The sequence below is a fragment of the Phaseolus vulgaris genome, chromosome 10, assembly GCF_051622355.1.
Source record: "Phaseolus vulgaris cultivar YP4 chromosome 10, ASM5162235v1, whole genome shotgun sequence".
NCBI lineage: Eukaryota > Viridiplantae > Streptophyta > Magnoliopsida > Fabales > Fabaceae > Phaseolus > Phaseolus vulgaris.
In genome coordinates this window covers 37,691,716-37,709,382 of record NC_143507.1, presented here as the reverse complement: position 1 = coordinate 37,709,382, position 17,667 = coordinate 37,691,716, and the positions used below count along the sequence as shown (strand labels likewise).

General features: G+C 37.4%; 1 protein-coding gene across 2 annotated transcripts; it reads left to right on the top strand.

Annotated features, from left to right (window-relative positions):
• Positions 1–265: 265 nt before the first annotated feature.
• On the top strand, positions 266–17,405 carry CCT (RNA polymerase II transcription mediator). 2 transcript variants are annotated; one of them, XM_068622089.2, is made up of 13 exons: positions 266–773; positions 1,775–1,966; positions 4,715–4,774; positions 6,826–6,931; positions 7,912–7,980; positions 8,125–8,178; positions 8,343–8,450; positions 8,873–9,022; positions 9,112–9,453; positions 9,581–11,904; positions 12,490–15,054; positions 15,472–15,772; positions 16,467–17,405. In XM_068622089.2, exons 2-13 carry the CDS (start codon positions 1,839–1,841, stop codon positions 16,905–16,907), a joined length of 6,648 nt encoding a protein of 2,215 aa, XP_068478190.2. In that variant the 5' UTR covers positions 266–773; positions 1,775–1,838; the 3' UTR covers positions 16,908–17,405. The 2 variants fall into 2 exon arrangements, with proteins under 2 accessions (XP_068478190.2, XP_090152760.1); XM_090296634.1 differs by having other exon boundaries at positions 304–773; positions 9,089–9,453.
• Positions 17,406–17,667: the final 262 nt, after the last annotated feature.

Sequence of the window (17,667 nt, the reverse complement as noted above, 5' to 3'; positions counted from 1 at the left end):
TAGAGATAGGTATGCAATTTATGTACATCAAAACAAAGAAGCAACATAAATAAACACAAAATCTGTGATTGAACCCTTCATTAACATCTCCTTAAAATTTTCTGACCGTTTTGCCCTCGTTAAACCACTCAAACAATATACCATGTAATGTAATAAAATTAAAATCAGAAGGACATGAAAAGGAATAGAAATCACAAAAATGAAAATCATGATGATATATAATAATTAATAATAATATTAATAATTAAGAACAAATATTTTAATAATAATAATAATTAGTAGATCCCTTCCTCTTCACCCTTTATTCCTATCAGAGGAAGCAACCAACAGAAGCATCATCGTCGTCATCACCACCCAAAAACTCAGTCAAAGCTTCACACCCTTATTCTTCTTCTTCTTCTTCTTCATCTCTGCAATTCCTCTTTCTCTTTCAACCCTCTTCCTCAAAGTTCCAAAATTTCTGTTCCGGGCATGCCCCAGTTCCTCCTCTAACAATCTTCAACCCATTTTCCGGTATTTTGAAGAACCCCCCTTTTCTTTATTTCGAATCGGAAACCCTTGCTTCCGTGAACCCAATTTTCGTCTCCGCAATCGCCTTCTGAAGTTGGAGGAAAAGCAAAAAAAATACAAAAGTTGGGGATTTTGCCCCACAAACCCTAGTTCTGGATCTTGCTTCGGAGTTCAAATTTTGGCGCTTTTTCTTGCATTAGGCTCGGATTTTTGGATTTTGCAGTTTCGCGTTCGGCCCCACGCTTTTTCTGACCAATAAGCAGGTGAGTTGTCTTCAAGGTTGTATTTTGCATCTGAAGAAGTTTCATTTGGTGTTCTAGTTAGTTGAGAGGGTAATACGAGCTGGTAGGTGTTTTGAGTTGGGATGGAAAAAAAATACTAGTGAAAGGGTATTTATTTGTTCTTTGTCTATTAGTTTTGGACTATTCTTATGGATCCGAATTATTTTATTAAGTTTGCTAGCTTCTGTTGTTACTGTAATTTATTGCTTCGGATATAGCATGGGGCTACAATTCTGGCTACCATAAAACGATTGATCACAGCAAGTTTATATCCTAGTTTCAAGAGCTGGCACTTAATCTTACGGACAATTTTCATATGTGCTTTCATTGGAATAGCCTTTAATGGATATGTTCCAATTTGAATACTTGCGCTCTACATTGATATCTAAGATTTTATCCCCTTATGTACGACACCGGTCTTACAGTTAGTATGTTTGAAATTTTTTATCTGCTTGGTTGGTTGTGTTATGTCTACATTTGAGAAGGAGCTGTTTGGATTTGAATGATGACTTCAGTTTCAGAATATAACGGTCTAGTTTCTCAAATTCTTTCCTCTAGCAGCCGGGTTGGGTTTAATCTTGTGAAAATCTTTAGTGTTTAGAATCTAGTGTTTTGTATTCTGTCGATTCCTGGAATAGTTTTTACTTTTATCATTTATAAGCAGTCTGCATAATGGAGTTTGATATTATGATTTATTTGGGGTGCTGTATTTTTAACTGTTATCTATTGAGTATTTGTAACTTACAAGTCAGAATAATGTAATTCAGGCTGACAGTGACTGAAGTTTGGTCATATAATTTTTAGTGCCTTAGGGATTTCATTGCATATCCTGCTGAAGGAAGTTCAATAAGGCTAGGCATGTGTGTTAATCCTTTTTTATTTCAGTTATGCATCCTGTTTCCTTTGTTTCTTGTAATGTAATTTTTGGTTTGCTTGATTGGCATTGGTTGGAAATGACATGGGTGGCATTGTGGATCATGCAGTTTAGCTTTTACAGCTACTCGTGGTATGATGCCAAGGGCAGTATGCTGGTTATAGTTGGGGGAAATGCAAAGGTATCATGCTGGCAGCTGCACTAGTGCAGTTAATAACAGTGCAATTGGTGGACCATCTGCCAGGGACACAGGAAGGTCTGATTCACCTTCTTTGCCTGCTAACTTCTCTGTAAGTTCAAGGTAAGTGAACTTCCTCCTGACACTTTTCACTTATTACCATTTTATCTTTTGAATGACTGCAAATATGGCATATGCTATAAAGGAACTACAAATTCCAAATAAATATGGTTGTGATACACAGTGTGTTGCTTTAATATATTTTCTTTTTCATTTGTCTAATAATTTGTGCCAATGATCTTTTCTCTTGATTAATATCCTTTTGAAAATTGTGCAACCATGTTAGAGTGGGATTTCATTTATTTCTCGAGTGATACGAAAATTGCAAGTATTCATTAAATCTTAATTTTTCAGTTTCCTATGCATATGTTTGCTTTAGAGTTTCCTCTGATTTCAACGAATCAATATTCTTTTCCTTTTATTTTCTTTACTATCAATCTATCTACTTTTAATAATCTGCTTTTATGGTTAAACGGGCAAGAAATATTAGGTTACATATCCATGCTTCTAAGTTATAACCATAGTTATTGATCTTAGATAGCGGTCTGGAAGGGCTGATTCTAAAACTGCTTTAGTAGGATAGTGGGTAGCGGAGTATCTTCTAATATGATGTTTTTTGTTGCACGTTAGTTAAATTTACAATACACACGGATAAATGCTGAAAAATAAAAACTACCAAAATTAAATACATATTCATAGTAAACAATCAAAAGTTAGAATTTGAAGGAAAACGCACTACAGATAAAGATCAAACATCTATGCATAGTAAACAATCAGAAAACAGAATTTGAAGCTAAACAAAACACAACAGATAAAGATGAAACATCTGTTCATAGTTTTAAAACTCATCTGGAACAGACTGGTTGAACTGGTCTGTTTGAGATCTGGAACTGGAAGTATAACTGGTTTGAGTTACATTTTGGATTGGATGTGTTACCTACTTTGTATTATCATCACCAAACCGGTCAAAACTTGGATATAAGTGGTGTAAACTGGTCCTGAGCGGACCAATTTTTAGGAATTTGCATATGTGCCGCTCTTCAAGAGCCTGCTGCCCCTGCTTTGTTGAGTCCCACGCCAACACCCTATTGTATCAACTTCACTGACTTATGGGACTGCTGTTGCATCATCACTTCTCACCTGTACAAGGACAGCCAGCAACAACCTGTTCCAGATTGTATTCAAAATAACATAAATATTTGGCACAGACAGTGATTGATGCCTGTACTCACTACCAAGCTTGCAAAGGCTTAACCACTAGACCAGAGAATTTTTAATACAAGTTTGACAGCTATTATATATGCACTTATATTATATTTAATTATTTTTTAATTATACCCATTCACGTGGTTCAACTAGTGACTGACACACCCCTATCAAGTCGATCACTGTTCCTAGTTTTAAAATATTTGTTTGTCAGTGGTGTTGCCATGGAACCAAAATATTGTAAATTGAAGGATCATAAAATGGTTTGGAAGATCCTCCCAAAAGATGAAGATTATATGTAAAAATATGAATGTGTTAAAAATGACATAGATAAGGAAAATATATATTGGAAATGATAACATTGAATTAAAACTAAACTGAATTATTATTTATAATGAGACACATAAAATAAAATATAAAACATAAGAAACTTGTAACCAGTTAGCCTAAATCAAAGTAGGAAATAAGTTAGACATTCTGACTCTAGGGCAACAACAGTCCTGTAAAAAAGATGAATTTCTTACCTAAAACAGGAAAGGCACACCACACCAACAAAACAGACGGAGACCAGCAGAACTGAACTCATGAAAGAGATGCATGTCATGAACAAAATGCAACAACACTGTGAGCATAAGGCAGAGGCAAAGAGTAGAGAATATGGTTCCAGTGAGATGGAGAGTTGAGGGAGAAGAAGCGAGAAGTGAGAATAGATGTTTTTGTAGATGGGTGTTTTTTTTTTGAAATGGGTGAAATGAAGAATTCAAGGGAACCTGCAAACGAATCAACTGGGTCTGCAAAGAGGTTTTGCATCAAAATCTCACCGGAAGTAAGTTTGGCATGGGTTTGATTGCCGATATTGGATGCAGAAGATTACAATCTGGAGCAATGTTCATAAAACAAGATCGTTGAGTCAATCTTCTTGCATAGGTTTTGGGGGGAAAATTGTTAAGTTTATAGAAAGAGTCGTATATTCTATTAGAGATGTAGAAAACCTTTCCTGGGTCCAACAAGACTGCATAAAACTAATTTGTAACTCCAAATATGGAGTGATCATATAATTTTCATAAAAGAATTACAGAGCAATGGCACTAGTTCTGCAGAATTTGGTATATATTTTTGTTTTATTTTTTTTATCAAGATAAGATTTCTCTTTTTTGTATCTTTTTAAAGTTTGGATATTTTTGTAGGGGTGAGTCTACCATATTGTAGTTTCAAAATATTGTTAAACATTTGAATGAGAAGAGTAACATTTTGGTGGATATTTTTCTTTAAAAGAAAATTGATAGATGCAGTGAATTTGTTCTAAAAGTTCAGTCCAAATCTTGCAACTTTACTAGGGTTTCATAGTTTGAAATAAAGAACTTAATTGCAGAGTGTGGGTTGGGAGTTTTGTTTTGTTCCAACCATTTGGTTAATAATGACATTTTAAAAAGTTTATATTTTCTTCCCTTGAAACATTTTTTATAATTGTTTGACCTAGTATTGCTAAATTTTCTTTTCTTAGAGTTCATATATTTTATGTTCATTAATAAAGTGACATGTTATTTTCTTTGCATGCTATATCTGATGCTGTTAATATTGAACACAATGGTTTTGTGTTTGCAGGCGACAACCACCGTTAAACTCATACAAGTTGAAGTGTGATAAAGAACCCTTGAACTCTAGGTAGTTCCTGTTCGTAATAGTGTGATTTTAAAATTATTGCCCACTGTATTTCATGATTAACTATGATTAACTACCAGTACCAGGCTCTATCGGGGGCAAATTTTCATATGCTGTTGTAATACAAAAAATTGCATGTATGATGTTTTCCCCTTCCCTGCCTTGTTATCAAATTGTGCTTTTGCTTGTTACTTTATATGGCCATGAGACTAAGAGTAGTGAGTTAGAATAGTTAAATGGTTGGGCAATTAAAGTTAGGAGGACTTGGCTTAGTGGGGGAGAGGAAGGGAAAATGGGGATTCAGATTGTTATTTTAGAAATAGGGGTCTGGCTTAGTTGTAGAAGGGGAGACTCTTGGAAGGAGAAGACTCTTCCTTTTTGTACATGAAATTCCATTAGGCAGTTGTTCTCTTTCTGTATTGCCCGTAGATTTATCAGTTATTTCTCATGGCTTTTGTAATGATTTGTTCAACATTTTTTATGCCATTTCTTGAGCATGACATTGAACTGAGCATACAAACTCTGGATATTTTGGTTAAGTTCTTGAAGAGGATGATAACCTAGCAGTGTGCGATTGCATTCTCTGGTTGCTCATGTGCCAGTGACTTGAGGGGGATGGATTGCCCAGGGCTCAAGTAGAGAAGTGTATGAGGTGAACCAGAGGAAGCTGACAATGAAGGTACAACTTGCATTTGTCAGCGGGTAAGGTGTGACTAGTTTCAATTCTGGAGGAGTAAGATGCTAGATTTAATATGAACTGGGAAGGGTTGATACTAAGGTTTGCAGGAAGAAACATGGGCAGCTTATTTGCTGTGTCTAATATCTTTTTGATGAGAGTATATGCACATATTTTGAGGTCTTGGTGGTGTAGGCACCGAAAATTCCTGACAAGCAATTCCTAGGGTATTTCTTGGGAGGATTGAGGAGTGAAGTTTGGTGGCAAATAGGTCAGATGCAGCTGTGCCTCCAAACTCATCTTTGGACCATAGACTCTTGCTCCAGAGGTGTACTTCAGGTATCATCTTGATGCAGGCTCAGTTGTGGCACCTACTGGCTTATCCGATCTGTTGTAGTGAACACCATTGACAGGCTTTTTTAAGAATTACTCTAGCTCAAACAATGATTCAGGAATAAAAGTGTGCAGGAAGGAAATGAAGCAACAATGCAGTCCACCACTAAGCCCAAGGGAAGTGCACATACACTTGGAGAAGCTGTCATACTGTGTTTTAAGGAGAAGGGAAGAGGGTAGATGTTTCCCGTAGGGCCAACTGATGTTCCCAGTTCAGTTGCCAGGGAAAAGTAGGCTGATGGATAGTAGAGGTAGTAGACCTCTTTGGAGTACTCAAAAGTTTTGCAATGGTTGAAGATGTCTGTGTTTTGCATATCTCCCTGTCTATCCTTTGATTGGTAATTATTCCTTGCAAGTTCCTTATGGTAGTCTGCCTAAGATCATTCTCAGTTGTTCCTTCTATATTGTGTTAGGGATATTTTACCTGCCTAGTGAGCAGTACCTGGTAAGGGATATGGAGGGAAGATTGTTGTCAAATGTCGGTTGCACAATTTCAACCTTGCTCTCAAGGTATAACATCATGAGGATGGTATTTATAGTGCTAGAGAGCAAGTATATTTTTTGGTTGAGGTTTCATAACTTTCAAAGCATCTCGACAGAAAGGTATGTCTCTTGTTGGATTGGGTTGAATGGACGTTTGAACACTTTCAATGTTAAACCAAACATACCCCCTAATTTGTTCAAATAGTTAAGTGGTTGGGTTATGGGCGGTTAAAGTTGTTAAGAGTGGGGGTCTTGCGCTGGGATTAATAATATTTATTACTCTGGGAATGGAATGGTGGCTCATAGTTAATTGTAAAAGGGAGAACCCTAAAGGGATAAATCTGTTTATCTATTTTGAGATTCAATTGACCTATGTAGCTCTGTTGTCTATTATTTAGATCTCACTACTCTTTCTTGTGAGGTTGTAATTCTACACAAAGGCATTAAGCTTTGACGTTCTATTATCTTGTATATTTACATGTAAAATCCTATTATTTCTCAGGCTTGGCGCACCAGACTTTCATCCCCAAACATCAAATTGTCCTGAGGAGACCCTGACCAGAGAATATTTGCAATCTGGATACAGGGACACAGTTGAGGGACTTGAGGTATGCTATTAGGTGCTTGTTGGGAATGCTCAAATTTTGAGAAGTATTTTTTTTTTTTAAATATCTCATTAAGCTGACAAAAGAGCAATTATTTCATCACAAAACAGATAAAAGATGCATTAAATTTTACTTTTGTATTTATACCAAATCAAATATTATAGAGTTGTAACTTCGCTGATGAATGATGGATTATACTTCTGCAGTTATCCATTTGTTTTTTTAAAGGTTTGAATATTTTATGCTGAACCCTTGTATTTTTTTTATGTAAATCATTTTGATAGCATTAGCTTGTATCAAGGGTAACTGAAAGTTTTTGAACTGTAGTCTAGCATTTTCTTGTTATTTTTCTTTTCTATTTCTTTTTATCAAATTCTTCGTTCTTTTAAAAAGGAAATAGGTTTGGACATATGTAACACTTTTCTGCTTTTCCTTTGCTTTTCCATCTTATTTAGTCTGCAGCGATCTTGACATATTCAAGTTTTGATACTGTCCTTTTCTTTTAAGCCCTTTTTCTTCCAAATAGTTGATAAATAATTTTTCTTTCACACTATAGTCCGTCCCAGCTATGGAGAATAACTGCAAAACTTCATGATAAAAAGCTGTCTAGTATTTGTCAAAATGGGTTATTTATGTTTGGGTGGTAGTATTATTACTATGTTGTACTTGTAATAATTCTTATGTTGGTGTGATGATCCTGTTACATTTGGTTTATCTGCGTGTATCTTTGTTAGTGTCCGTGGAGTTGACATTACAAATTTTCCCTTTTAAATTTCTCATATGGTTCTTATACTGTTCAAGGCTGTTGAAATAGTGATAGGTTACACACATTCTTTAGAATCATAACTCTCCTTGATGAGTAACGAAAATATAGAAGTTAAATTGTGCTTTCATTGAAATAGAGTAGTTTCAACTGTTCAAACCTACCCTTTTTGTCCGGTGTCTGCTATTTTCTGACATTGCCTTGCTCCTGTATCTGTCAGGAAGCCAGAGAAATTTCTCTGACTCAGGTTCCGCATTTTAACAAGAATGTTGTTCTTAATTGCAAAGAGGTGACTCTTTTGTCTCATGTCTTTTTTGAGATATTTTTGCCCACTTTATTTTTGTTTATATGTCTGAGCTCTTAATTTTTTTGGTTTTCATTGCAAGTCTATGTGGATATAGGTTAACTTGTAGTTTTTTCATCTATTTTCCAGGCTATTAGAAAACGTCTGAGGGCCATTAATGAATCTCGTGCTCAGAAGAGGAAGGTGATGATCTTTAATATGTCTTGTAATCTATTTATCCTTGCTGAACATTACTTTTAAAGTGTATATAATCATGGTAGCTTTTTTTAGCTTATTTTGGAATTAATGCACTCTACATATCTCAGTTGTTATGAAGTTGTTTGATCTACATGTGTTTGATTTGATAGGCTGGTCAAGTATATGGTGTAGCTCTTTCAGGATCACAACTTTCCAGGTCTGGAATTTTCCCTGAACTAAGACCTTGTGGTGAGGACTTCCAGAAAAAATGGATTGAGGTATAATTGGTGATAGTCTTACTCCTTCTGTTCTCTTCTTTGTGCAACATGTTGTATACCAGCCGTGGCACCTCACATTTGTTTCTAAAACATTTTTGGCAAATTTATATAAAGGAAGCACTGGGTTTTGAATGGTTAGTAAAATAGTAGTAGATGGTTGTATGTTGATGTGATTGCCTGCATGATGTGAATATGGAGGGATTTGGAATGCTTATATGCTGAATAGCTCTCTGAACAGGCTTAGCCATTCGTGGATTTTTTCAATTTAAGAGAATTGTTATATGGGTTAATATGACCATTTTCTTAGGTTTTTCTGTTAAAGCTGGCAGGTTGTTATGGCTGTAAAATCCTTGAATACTATTTTTTGAACTTTACTTGTGGTTCAGGTTATATTGCTAACTCTGTTAATTATTTTATTATAGGGTTTATCTCAGCAGCACAAGCGATTACGATCTTTAGCTGATCATGTTCCTCATGGTTATAAAAGGGCATCACTTTTAGATGTTCTTATAAGGAATAACGTTCCATTGCTTAGGGCCACCTGGTTCATCAAGGTTACATACCTCAATCAGGTAGGGATGCTTTAGTGTTGGTTTATTTACCTATTTTGATGAGTTTTTTATACTTTTTAATATAAGTTGATTATGATTGAGTTTTCCAGGTTCAACCTGGTTCTGTTGGTATTTCTTCTGGAACTGCTGACAAGATTCAACTGTCTCGCTCTGATGTTTGGACCAAAGATGTTATCAATTACTTGCAAGCCCTTCTGGATGAATTTTTGTCAAAGAATGTTTCCCATTCTGCTTCTCACGCTCGAGAGAGATCACCACAAATGCCTGGATCACTGCAGAACAAAAGTGATCCATTGTCATCTGTTTCAGACGGTGAAGGACCATCCTTACATTTTAGATGGTGGTATATTGTACGGCTCCTGCAATGGCATCATGCTGAAGGGCTGCTTCATCCTTCTCTTGCCATTGATTGGGTGTTTAATCAACTACAGGTAATTTACCTTCTACATTGTTTGTATTCAATGAGTACAATGTGCTAATGAAACTAATAGTGTACTGTATATACCTTCCTCTGATTTCAACTCTCATGTTGATTTCTCACATTTCTGTTCCTTTCAGGAAAAAGATCTCCTTGAGGTTTGGCAGCTGTTATTGCCTATTATATATGGTTTTTTAGAAACTATTGTACTATCTCAAACTTATGTACGTACCCTTGCTGGACTAGCTCTTCGTGTCATTCGTGATCCTGCTCCAGGTGGTTCAGATCTAGTAGATAATTCCAGGAGGGCATATACAACTTGTGCTGTGATTGAGATGCTTCGGTATTTAATACTTGTGGTGCCAGATACTTTTGTTGCTTTGGATTGCTTTCCTTTACCTTCCTCTGTTATTTCACATGCAATGAACGATGGCAATTTTGTATTAAAATCAACTGAAGCTGCAGGGAAGGTAAAAAATAGTTCAGATGATTTTGGTCACATTATTTCATGCATTCAGAAACATACAGAGGATCTTGCAAAGGCTTCAATCCCAGGCGCTCCAGGTCATTGTCTGGCTAAAGTGGCAAAAGCCTTGGATAAAGCTCTTGTTCTGGGTGATTTGCGTGTTGCATATAAATTTCTTTTTGAAGATCTTTGTGGTGGAACTGTATCTGAAGGCTGGGTTGCAAAAGTCAGCCCTTGCTTAAGGTTATCTATGAAATGGTTTGGGACTGTGAGTACATCCCTTATATATTCTGTGTTTTTCCTTTGTGAGTGGGCAACATGTGATTTTAGGGATTTTCGTGGTACCCGTCCTCGTGACATTAAGTTTACTGGTAGGAAAGATATCTCCCAGGTGCATGTAGCAGTTAGGCTTTTAAAGATGAAGATTAGGGATGTGAAGATATCGCTAAAACAAACAAATGAATATCATGGAGCCAGTCGTTTTGCAAAGACGAATCAGCAGCCTAATTGGAATTATGTGGGCAAAGTATCCAGACTGAAATCTAGTTCAAAGAGTACAGGTTCTTCAGTTATATTTGAAAGCCCGGGACCTCTACATGATATTATAGTTTGTTGGATTGATCAGCATGTGGTACATAAAGGGGAAGGTTCCAAGCGCATACAACTATTTATTGTGGAACTCATACGTGCTGGCATCTTTTACCCCTTGGCATATGTACGCCAGTTAATAGTCAGTGGGATCATGGATGGCAATGTAAATTTGGTTGATATGGAGCGACGGAGGAGACACTATCACATCTTAAAGCAGCTACCTGGATGCTTTATCCATGATGTTTTGGAAGAATCAGGAATTGTTGAAGGGGCGCAGCTCAAAGTAGCCTTGCAAATTTACTTGAATGAACGTCACCTCATACTTCGGGGTCCTCTGAGCGAGTCCCATGATGATGCCAGTGGTTCCAATTTATCTGCTCTGAAGAGAAAAAAATATCCTGCCTCGATGAAGGATGAAGCTTCTGGAATGGCAATTGATCAGAGAAATGTTATTTCTATCACAAAAAATACAAAGAATAATGCTAACATTGAAGAACTAAGAACAGCTATTTCAGTACTGTTACAGTTTCCTAATTGTTCATCTAATTTGAGTGCTACAGGTTGTGATGAATCTGAAGGCAGTGTTAGAAGACCTATTGGGTCTCAGTACAGCAAAAATGATCCAGTAGAGGGTACACCTGGGTGTGAAGAATGTATCAGAACAAAGAGACAAAAGTTAAGTGAGGAAAGAAACTCATTTGTACAAGGGAATTCCCCTGTTCAATCTGATGATGATGATACATGGTGGTTGAAAAAGGGAATGAAATCCCCAGAGCCTCTCAAAGTTGATCAACCACAAAAGTCAACCAAGCTGGTCACCAAGAGTCGGCAGAAGAATGTGCGTAAAACTCAAAGTCTTGCTCAACTGGCAGCTTCTAGAATTGAGGGTAGCCAAGGGGCATCTACTAGTCATGTTTGTGGAAGCAAGGTAAGCTGCCCTCACCATAAAACTGCTATGGATGTAGATGGGCAGAGGTCTGTGGATAGCATACGGACAAGTCATTTTGGAGATATAGTTTCCATTGGAAAAGCTCTAAAGCAGCTACGTTTTGTTGAGAAAAGGGCAATAGCCATTTGGCTGCTGACTGTTGTTAGACAGGTAATTGAAGAGATGGATAAAAATGTTGGTAAAGTTGGTCAGTTTGGCAGGCCTTTTTCTGTTGCAGATGATAAAAGCTCAATACAGTGGAAACTGGGTGAGGATGAACTTTCTGCAATACTTTATTTGATGGATATATCCCATGATTTGGTATCAGCTGTCAAGTTCCTCCTTTGGTTGCTGCCAAGGGTTCTTAATAGCCCCAATTCTACAATTCATTCTGTGAGGAATGTGTTGATGCTAGCAAGGAATGTGGAAAACCAAGTTTGTGACGTGGGAGAGGCTTTTCTGCTTTCATCACTGAGAAGGTTTGCAGCTATGCAATCAATTATATTTTTATAGTTTTTATTTGCTGTTTCTTGGAAAACATTAAAATTTGTTTTCCCCCACATGATGTTTGCTTCCTTTAAGTGGTATAAATTACAATGCTTTATAAAGCACTTGGTAATAAGCTGCTATATTTTGTTTGTTTCTTCTTATGCTCCCTTTTCTTGTCTCCTTAATCAGGTCACTCACTATTGATTAAATCTGCAATGGTCTCACCCAGGATTGCCTAAATAGAATCTTTTTCTCACAATAACAACATAAATAGTTTTTCTTGTTATAAGGGGGAAGTTTCAAATTTTAACATAATAGTACAAGTTTGCTGAACCTTCGGTGATGCTTCTGCAATTTTTATGGTTCACCACCCCCTGAAATATTCATGTTATTGTAATTGAATCAGTGCTTCTTGGGTAGTGTTTTTGTTTTGTTTTTATGATCATGTTGGTGAGTTTCTTTATGGATTTTTTGAATATTTTCTTTTTGTTCTTTATGCTTGTGTGGAAAATTTCTTTATGGATTTTGGGAATAAGATTTTGACAAACTTGTCCTCTGCAATGTATTTGATGTAGGTATGAGAATATTCTTGTTGCAGCAGACCTTATTCCAGAAGCCCTGTCATCTGCAATGCGTCAAGCTGCCACGATTATTGCATCTAATGGAAGAGTTTCAGGGTCAGGAGCACTAGCTTTTGCTCGGTACTTGTTGAGAAAATACAGCACTGTGGCTAGTGTCATTGAGTGGGAGAAAACTTTTAAGGCTACATGTGATGCTAGACTTTCCTCTGAACTTGACTCTTGTAGGTCAGTGGATGGAGAGTTAGGGCTGCCCCTAGGAGTTCCAGCCGGAGTTGAAGACCATGATGATTTTTTCCGTCAAAAGATCAGTGGCGGTCGGTTGCCATCCAGAGTAGGTGCAGGCATGAGGGAGGTAGTGCAGCGTAATGTTGAAGAAGCATTCCACTGTCTTTTTGGAAAGGACAGAAAGCTCTTTGCTGCTGGTACACTAAAAGGTCTTCCTCCTGTAGAGAAATGGGACAATGGATACCAAATTGCTCAACAAATAGTTATGGGTTTGATTGATTGCATAAGGCAGACTGGTGGTGCTGCACAAGAAGGAGATCCCTCTTTGGTCTCTTCTGCGGTTTCTGCAATTGTTGGCAGTGTTGGTCCAACTTTAGCAAAAATGCCTGATTTTTCATCTGGCAACAATCATTCAAATATTACATCAGCTTCAAATTTATTGAACTATGCCAGGTGCATTCTGCGAATGCATATAACCTGTTTAGGCCTGCTTAAGGAAGCCCTAGGAGAACGACAAAGCCGTGTATTTGATATTGCACTTGCTACTGAAGCTTCTACTGCTCTTGCTGGTGTTTTCACTCCTAGTAAAGCATCTCGTGCTCAGTTTCAAACATATCCTGAAGTCCATGAATCTAGTAACACTATTTCAAATGATATGGGAAACAATTCTAATAAAGTTGTGGTAGCAAAAACCACAAAAATTGCTGCTGCTGTTTCTGCACTTTTTGTTGGTGCAATTATATATGGTGTTACCAGCCTGGAAAGAATGGTAACAGTTCTCAGATTGAAGGAGGGTCTCGATGCAGTACAATTTGTAAGAAGCACGAGATCCAATTCAAATGGAAATGCACGTTCAGTTATGGCTTTTAAGATGGATAATTCAATTGAAGTTCATGTGCATTGGTTTAGACTGCTTGTTGGAAACTGCCGAACAATCTGTGAAGGGTTAGTGGTGGAACTCTTGGGTGAACCATTTATTATGGCTCTTTCAAGGATGCAACGTATGCTCCCTTTAAATTTGGTCTTTCCACCTGCCTATTCAATATTTGCCTTTGTTAGGTGGCGGCCTTTTATTTTGAATGCTACAGTTCGTGAAGACATGAATCAAATTTATCAGTCTCTTGTAGTGGCCATAACTGAAGCAATAAAGCATTTGCCATTTCGAGATGTATGTTTTAGAGATTGTCAGGGTCTTTATGATCTTATGGCAGCAGATAATAGTGATTCTGAATTTGCAAGCCTGCTAGAGTTTAATGGTTCTGACATGCATTTAAAACTCACAGCATTTGTCCCTCTACGCTCTAGGCTTTTCCTTAACGCCATTATTGATTGTAAGATGCCACAATCTATTTATGCAAAGGATGATGGGAGCCGAATTTCTGGACCTGGTGAGTCTAAAGTTCAACTCACAGATAGTGGGTCTAAGCTTCAGGATATGCTTGTGCATGTTTTGGATACCTTGCAACCTGCCAAATTTCACTGGCAGTGGGTTGTCCTCAGGTTACTTTTAAATGAACAAGCCCTCATTGAAAAAGTGGAGAATCATGATGTGCCCTTGTCTGACGCTATAAAGTTGTCCTCACCTAGTCCTGAGAAGGCTGCTAGTGCTTCTGAGAATGAGAACAATTTTATTCAAATACTTCTCACAAGGTTACTGGTTAGACCTGATGCTGCACCCCTTTTTTCAGAGTTGATTCATCTCTTTGGTAGGTCACTCGAGGATTCAATGTTGTTGCAAGCTAAATGGTTCCTTGGAGGCCAGGATGTCCTCTTTGGTCGGAAGGCCATCAGACAAAAGCTGCATAACATTGCTGTGAATAAAAAGCTTTCTGTGAAGACCCAATTTTGGGAACCTTGGGGTTGGTGTAGTCCATCTACTGATTCATCAACTATCAAGGGGGAGAACAAGAAGTTTGACAGCACCTCTCTTGAAGAAGGAGAAGTTGTTGAAGAGGGAACAGATTTGAAAAGGTGCCAGCAGCAAGTGATTGAGAGGGCTCTTATCGAGTTACTTCTTCCTTGCATAGATCAAAGCTCTGATGAAGCTCACAATTCTTTTGCAACTGACTTGGTGAAACAGTTGAGTTTTATTGAGACACACATAACTGCTGTTACAGGTGGAAGTAAACCAGTGGGAAGTGCTCCTCCGGGAGTTGAAGGTCAGCCAAATAAAGTAAATAACCGCAAAAATATGAGAACTGGAAGCACTGCATTAGCTAGACGACCAACAGTGGCAGCAGATTCTTCTCCACCATCTCCTGCAGCCCTACGAGCTTCTATGTCATTACGGTTGCAGTTGCTCCTGAGATTTCTTCCTATTCTTTGCACTGACAGGTAAGAAAGACTAGATATGGCAATGTTGAATTACTTTTCATTACTGGATTCTTGCTGCACTTCTAGATGTGAAAAAAAGTTCTATGGTTGTTTTTTGTTCTTGAAATGGAGGAAAAAATGGAGCAAATTGCAATGCAATTTTCAGATTCAAAAATACATTTCTTTATTATATGATGTAGTATCATGGGTGCTAGCACTGATAGTGATAGTTTTTTTCCTTGCAACAATGGGTTTGTGCTTAATCGAGTGTGAATTCAATTAAATCAGTTAATTATGGCCTCTCTAGAAGTGGAATTATGGATATTTTTGCCACGAATGCATTGACTATGTTTTTACTTTTATGAGCATGTGTGCTGGATCTAATACATCATAGAATGTTAGATGTGATTCTTGAGTTCCATATGTTCTATTTTGTAGGGAGCCATCTGTGCGGAGCACGAGACAATTTCTAGCCTCTGTTATTTTTCGTCTCCTTGGTAGTCGGGTTGTTCATCAGGATGCAGGCATTTCAGCAAATGCTGTTCCTCTGCCAATGAGGGAGGCAGAGTCATCTTCTGAAGTTGCTTCTGTGGATTCTTCTTCTCAGAGTCTGTTTGATCGTTTGCTGTTGGTTTTGCATGGGTTGCTAAGTAGTTATCCTCCAAGCTGGCTCAGGCCAAAGCCTTCAAAGACAAGCAATGAACCTACAATTGATCGAGAATGGTTGGAGACTTTGCAGGTTTGATAATTTAGCCTATGAACGTATATAACTTGCCTTAAGAAACTGGTTGGAGCAGATGAAATAGCCAACATAATATTCTTTTGAAGTGTTTGAATGGTCTTAAAATACAATATCTTAATAATTATTTGTTTGTTCGGTGCTTAAAAATTCTATATCATATTAGGTCTTAATTCGATTAATTGTTTAACGATTTATAGATGCTACATGTAAGTTCTTTTTTTTAATAAATGGATAGGATGGGCTTCATGGCTATACCAGAGTTGTTTATTCAACACTGAAAGCAATCAACGTATTGTATGATAGGATATTCTGTCTTGCTACTCCTTAGGAAGGATTGATACTTTAAAAATTTTATACCTTGCAGTGTTAGATACAAACAATAGTATGGTGTACTCTTTCATTAATATTGAAAGTTTTTCTCGTCTAGTGTAAAATCTTTTTGTTTTTTTCTTTGAAGTCTTGGATAGACCCAACCATTATTTGTGCATCATGCCATACCGGAATTGTATTTATTCAAGAAACGTGTTATTCCATGTTCTATTGATGTCATATCAGATATTGTGTTAGCCATATTCATGCTTCATAAGGGTCTCCAATTTGGCAATGTTTTTGTAATATACTTCACAATCTGGAAATGTTAATTAAATCTCTTCCTAGCTGTGCTTATCTAACAGTCAACTGTCTGATGCAGAATGACTTGGATCGTATGCAACTACCTGACACTGTTCGGTGGCGAATCCAAGCTGCAATGCCGATACTCATCCCCTCTATGCGGTGCTCTCTATCCTGCCAGCCACCATCTGTTTCAAATTCTGCTCTTATGTGCATTCAACCCAGCACTACAAATCCTGGGGTTAACTCCAGTAGTTCAACTATCCCCCAGAGGAATCCAGCTCTATCAAGGGTTGCATCTAATGCATCAGGAAAGCCAAAACGCCAGGACAATGATTTGGAAATTGATCCTTGGACGCTTTTAGAAGATGGCGCTGGCTCTTTCCCTTTGCCAGGTAATACTGCTAGCATAGGAAGTGGTGATCATGTTAATATTCGAGCCGCGAGCTGGCTGAAAGGAGCTGTAAGGGTGAGACGGACAGACCTCACATATGTTGGTGCAGTGGATGATGATAGTTGATTAGCAATATTTTTTGTTGGTTCGGAGTATATAAAAAACCCCTGGCCGGTGCTTTTGCGGTTGTTATTCATGAATGGCATGAAGATGTCATTTAGTGCTTGCCCTTGTGTTGGAAGCTGAAGGAGCCTTGTTATGAAAGAAAATGGGTAGGGATGGGTTCAAGACAGCACATCCAATGGTTCTTTCTGGCCCTGGTTGACTACTAACCTGTGTTGATCATCACGCTGATCTGGATTGTGCATTTGCTGGCGCAGTTCAGAGGTTTGTTGTACATATAGGAATGATTGTTTCTCTTTAGCATATCATCTGAGTAATATAATCTCAATTGATCTGTAGCTTTTTCATGCTCATTTATGTCTAATGAACGCTTGTGTGAGCACTGTCTATAGCTTTTAGGGTCACAAGCACACACAAGTGCAATCAATCATTGTTTCTTTTCTCATTCAAATTATCAAAGGTTATATGGTTGATCTGGAGCATCACCATAGCATTCCATCATTATTTGCTTGCTAATCCAGAGATAGTTTCATTTCTGCCCAAAATTTTATCAGGAAAAAAATACTGTGTATGCATCATCAGCAGAGAAAGAATTGTTAGTTTTACGCATAGTTTATTTATGTGTGTGTACACGCTCACCATAAATGTTATCTAAGCAAATTCGTTACTGTGTAATGGTGCATTTTTTTCTACTAAAAAAAAGAGGATGTTTCTTCTTTAGCAATTGTAATAATATAGAATATGATGTCCAATAGAATGTGAT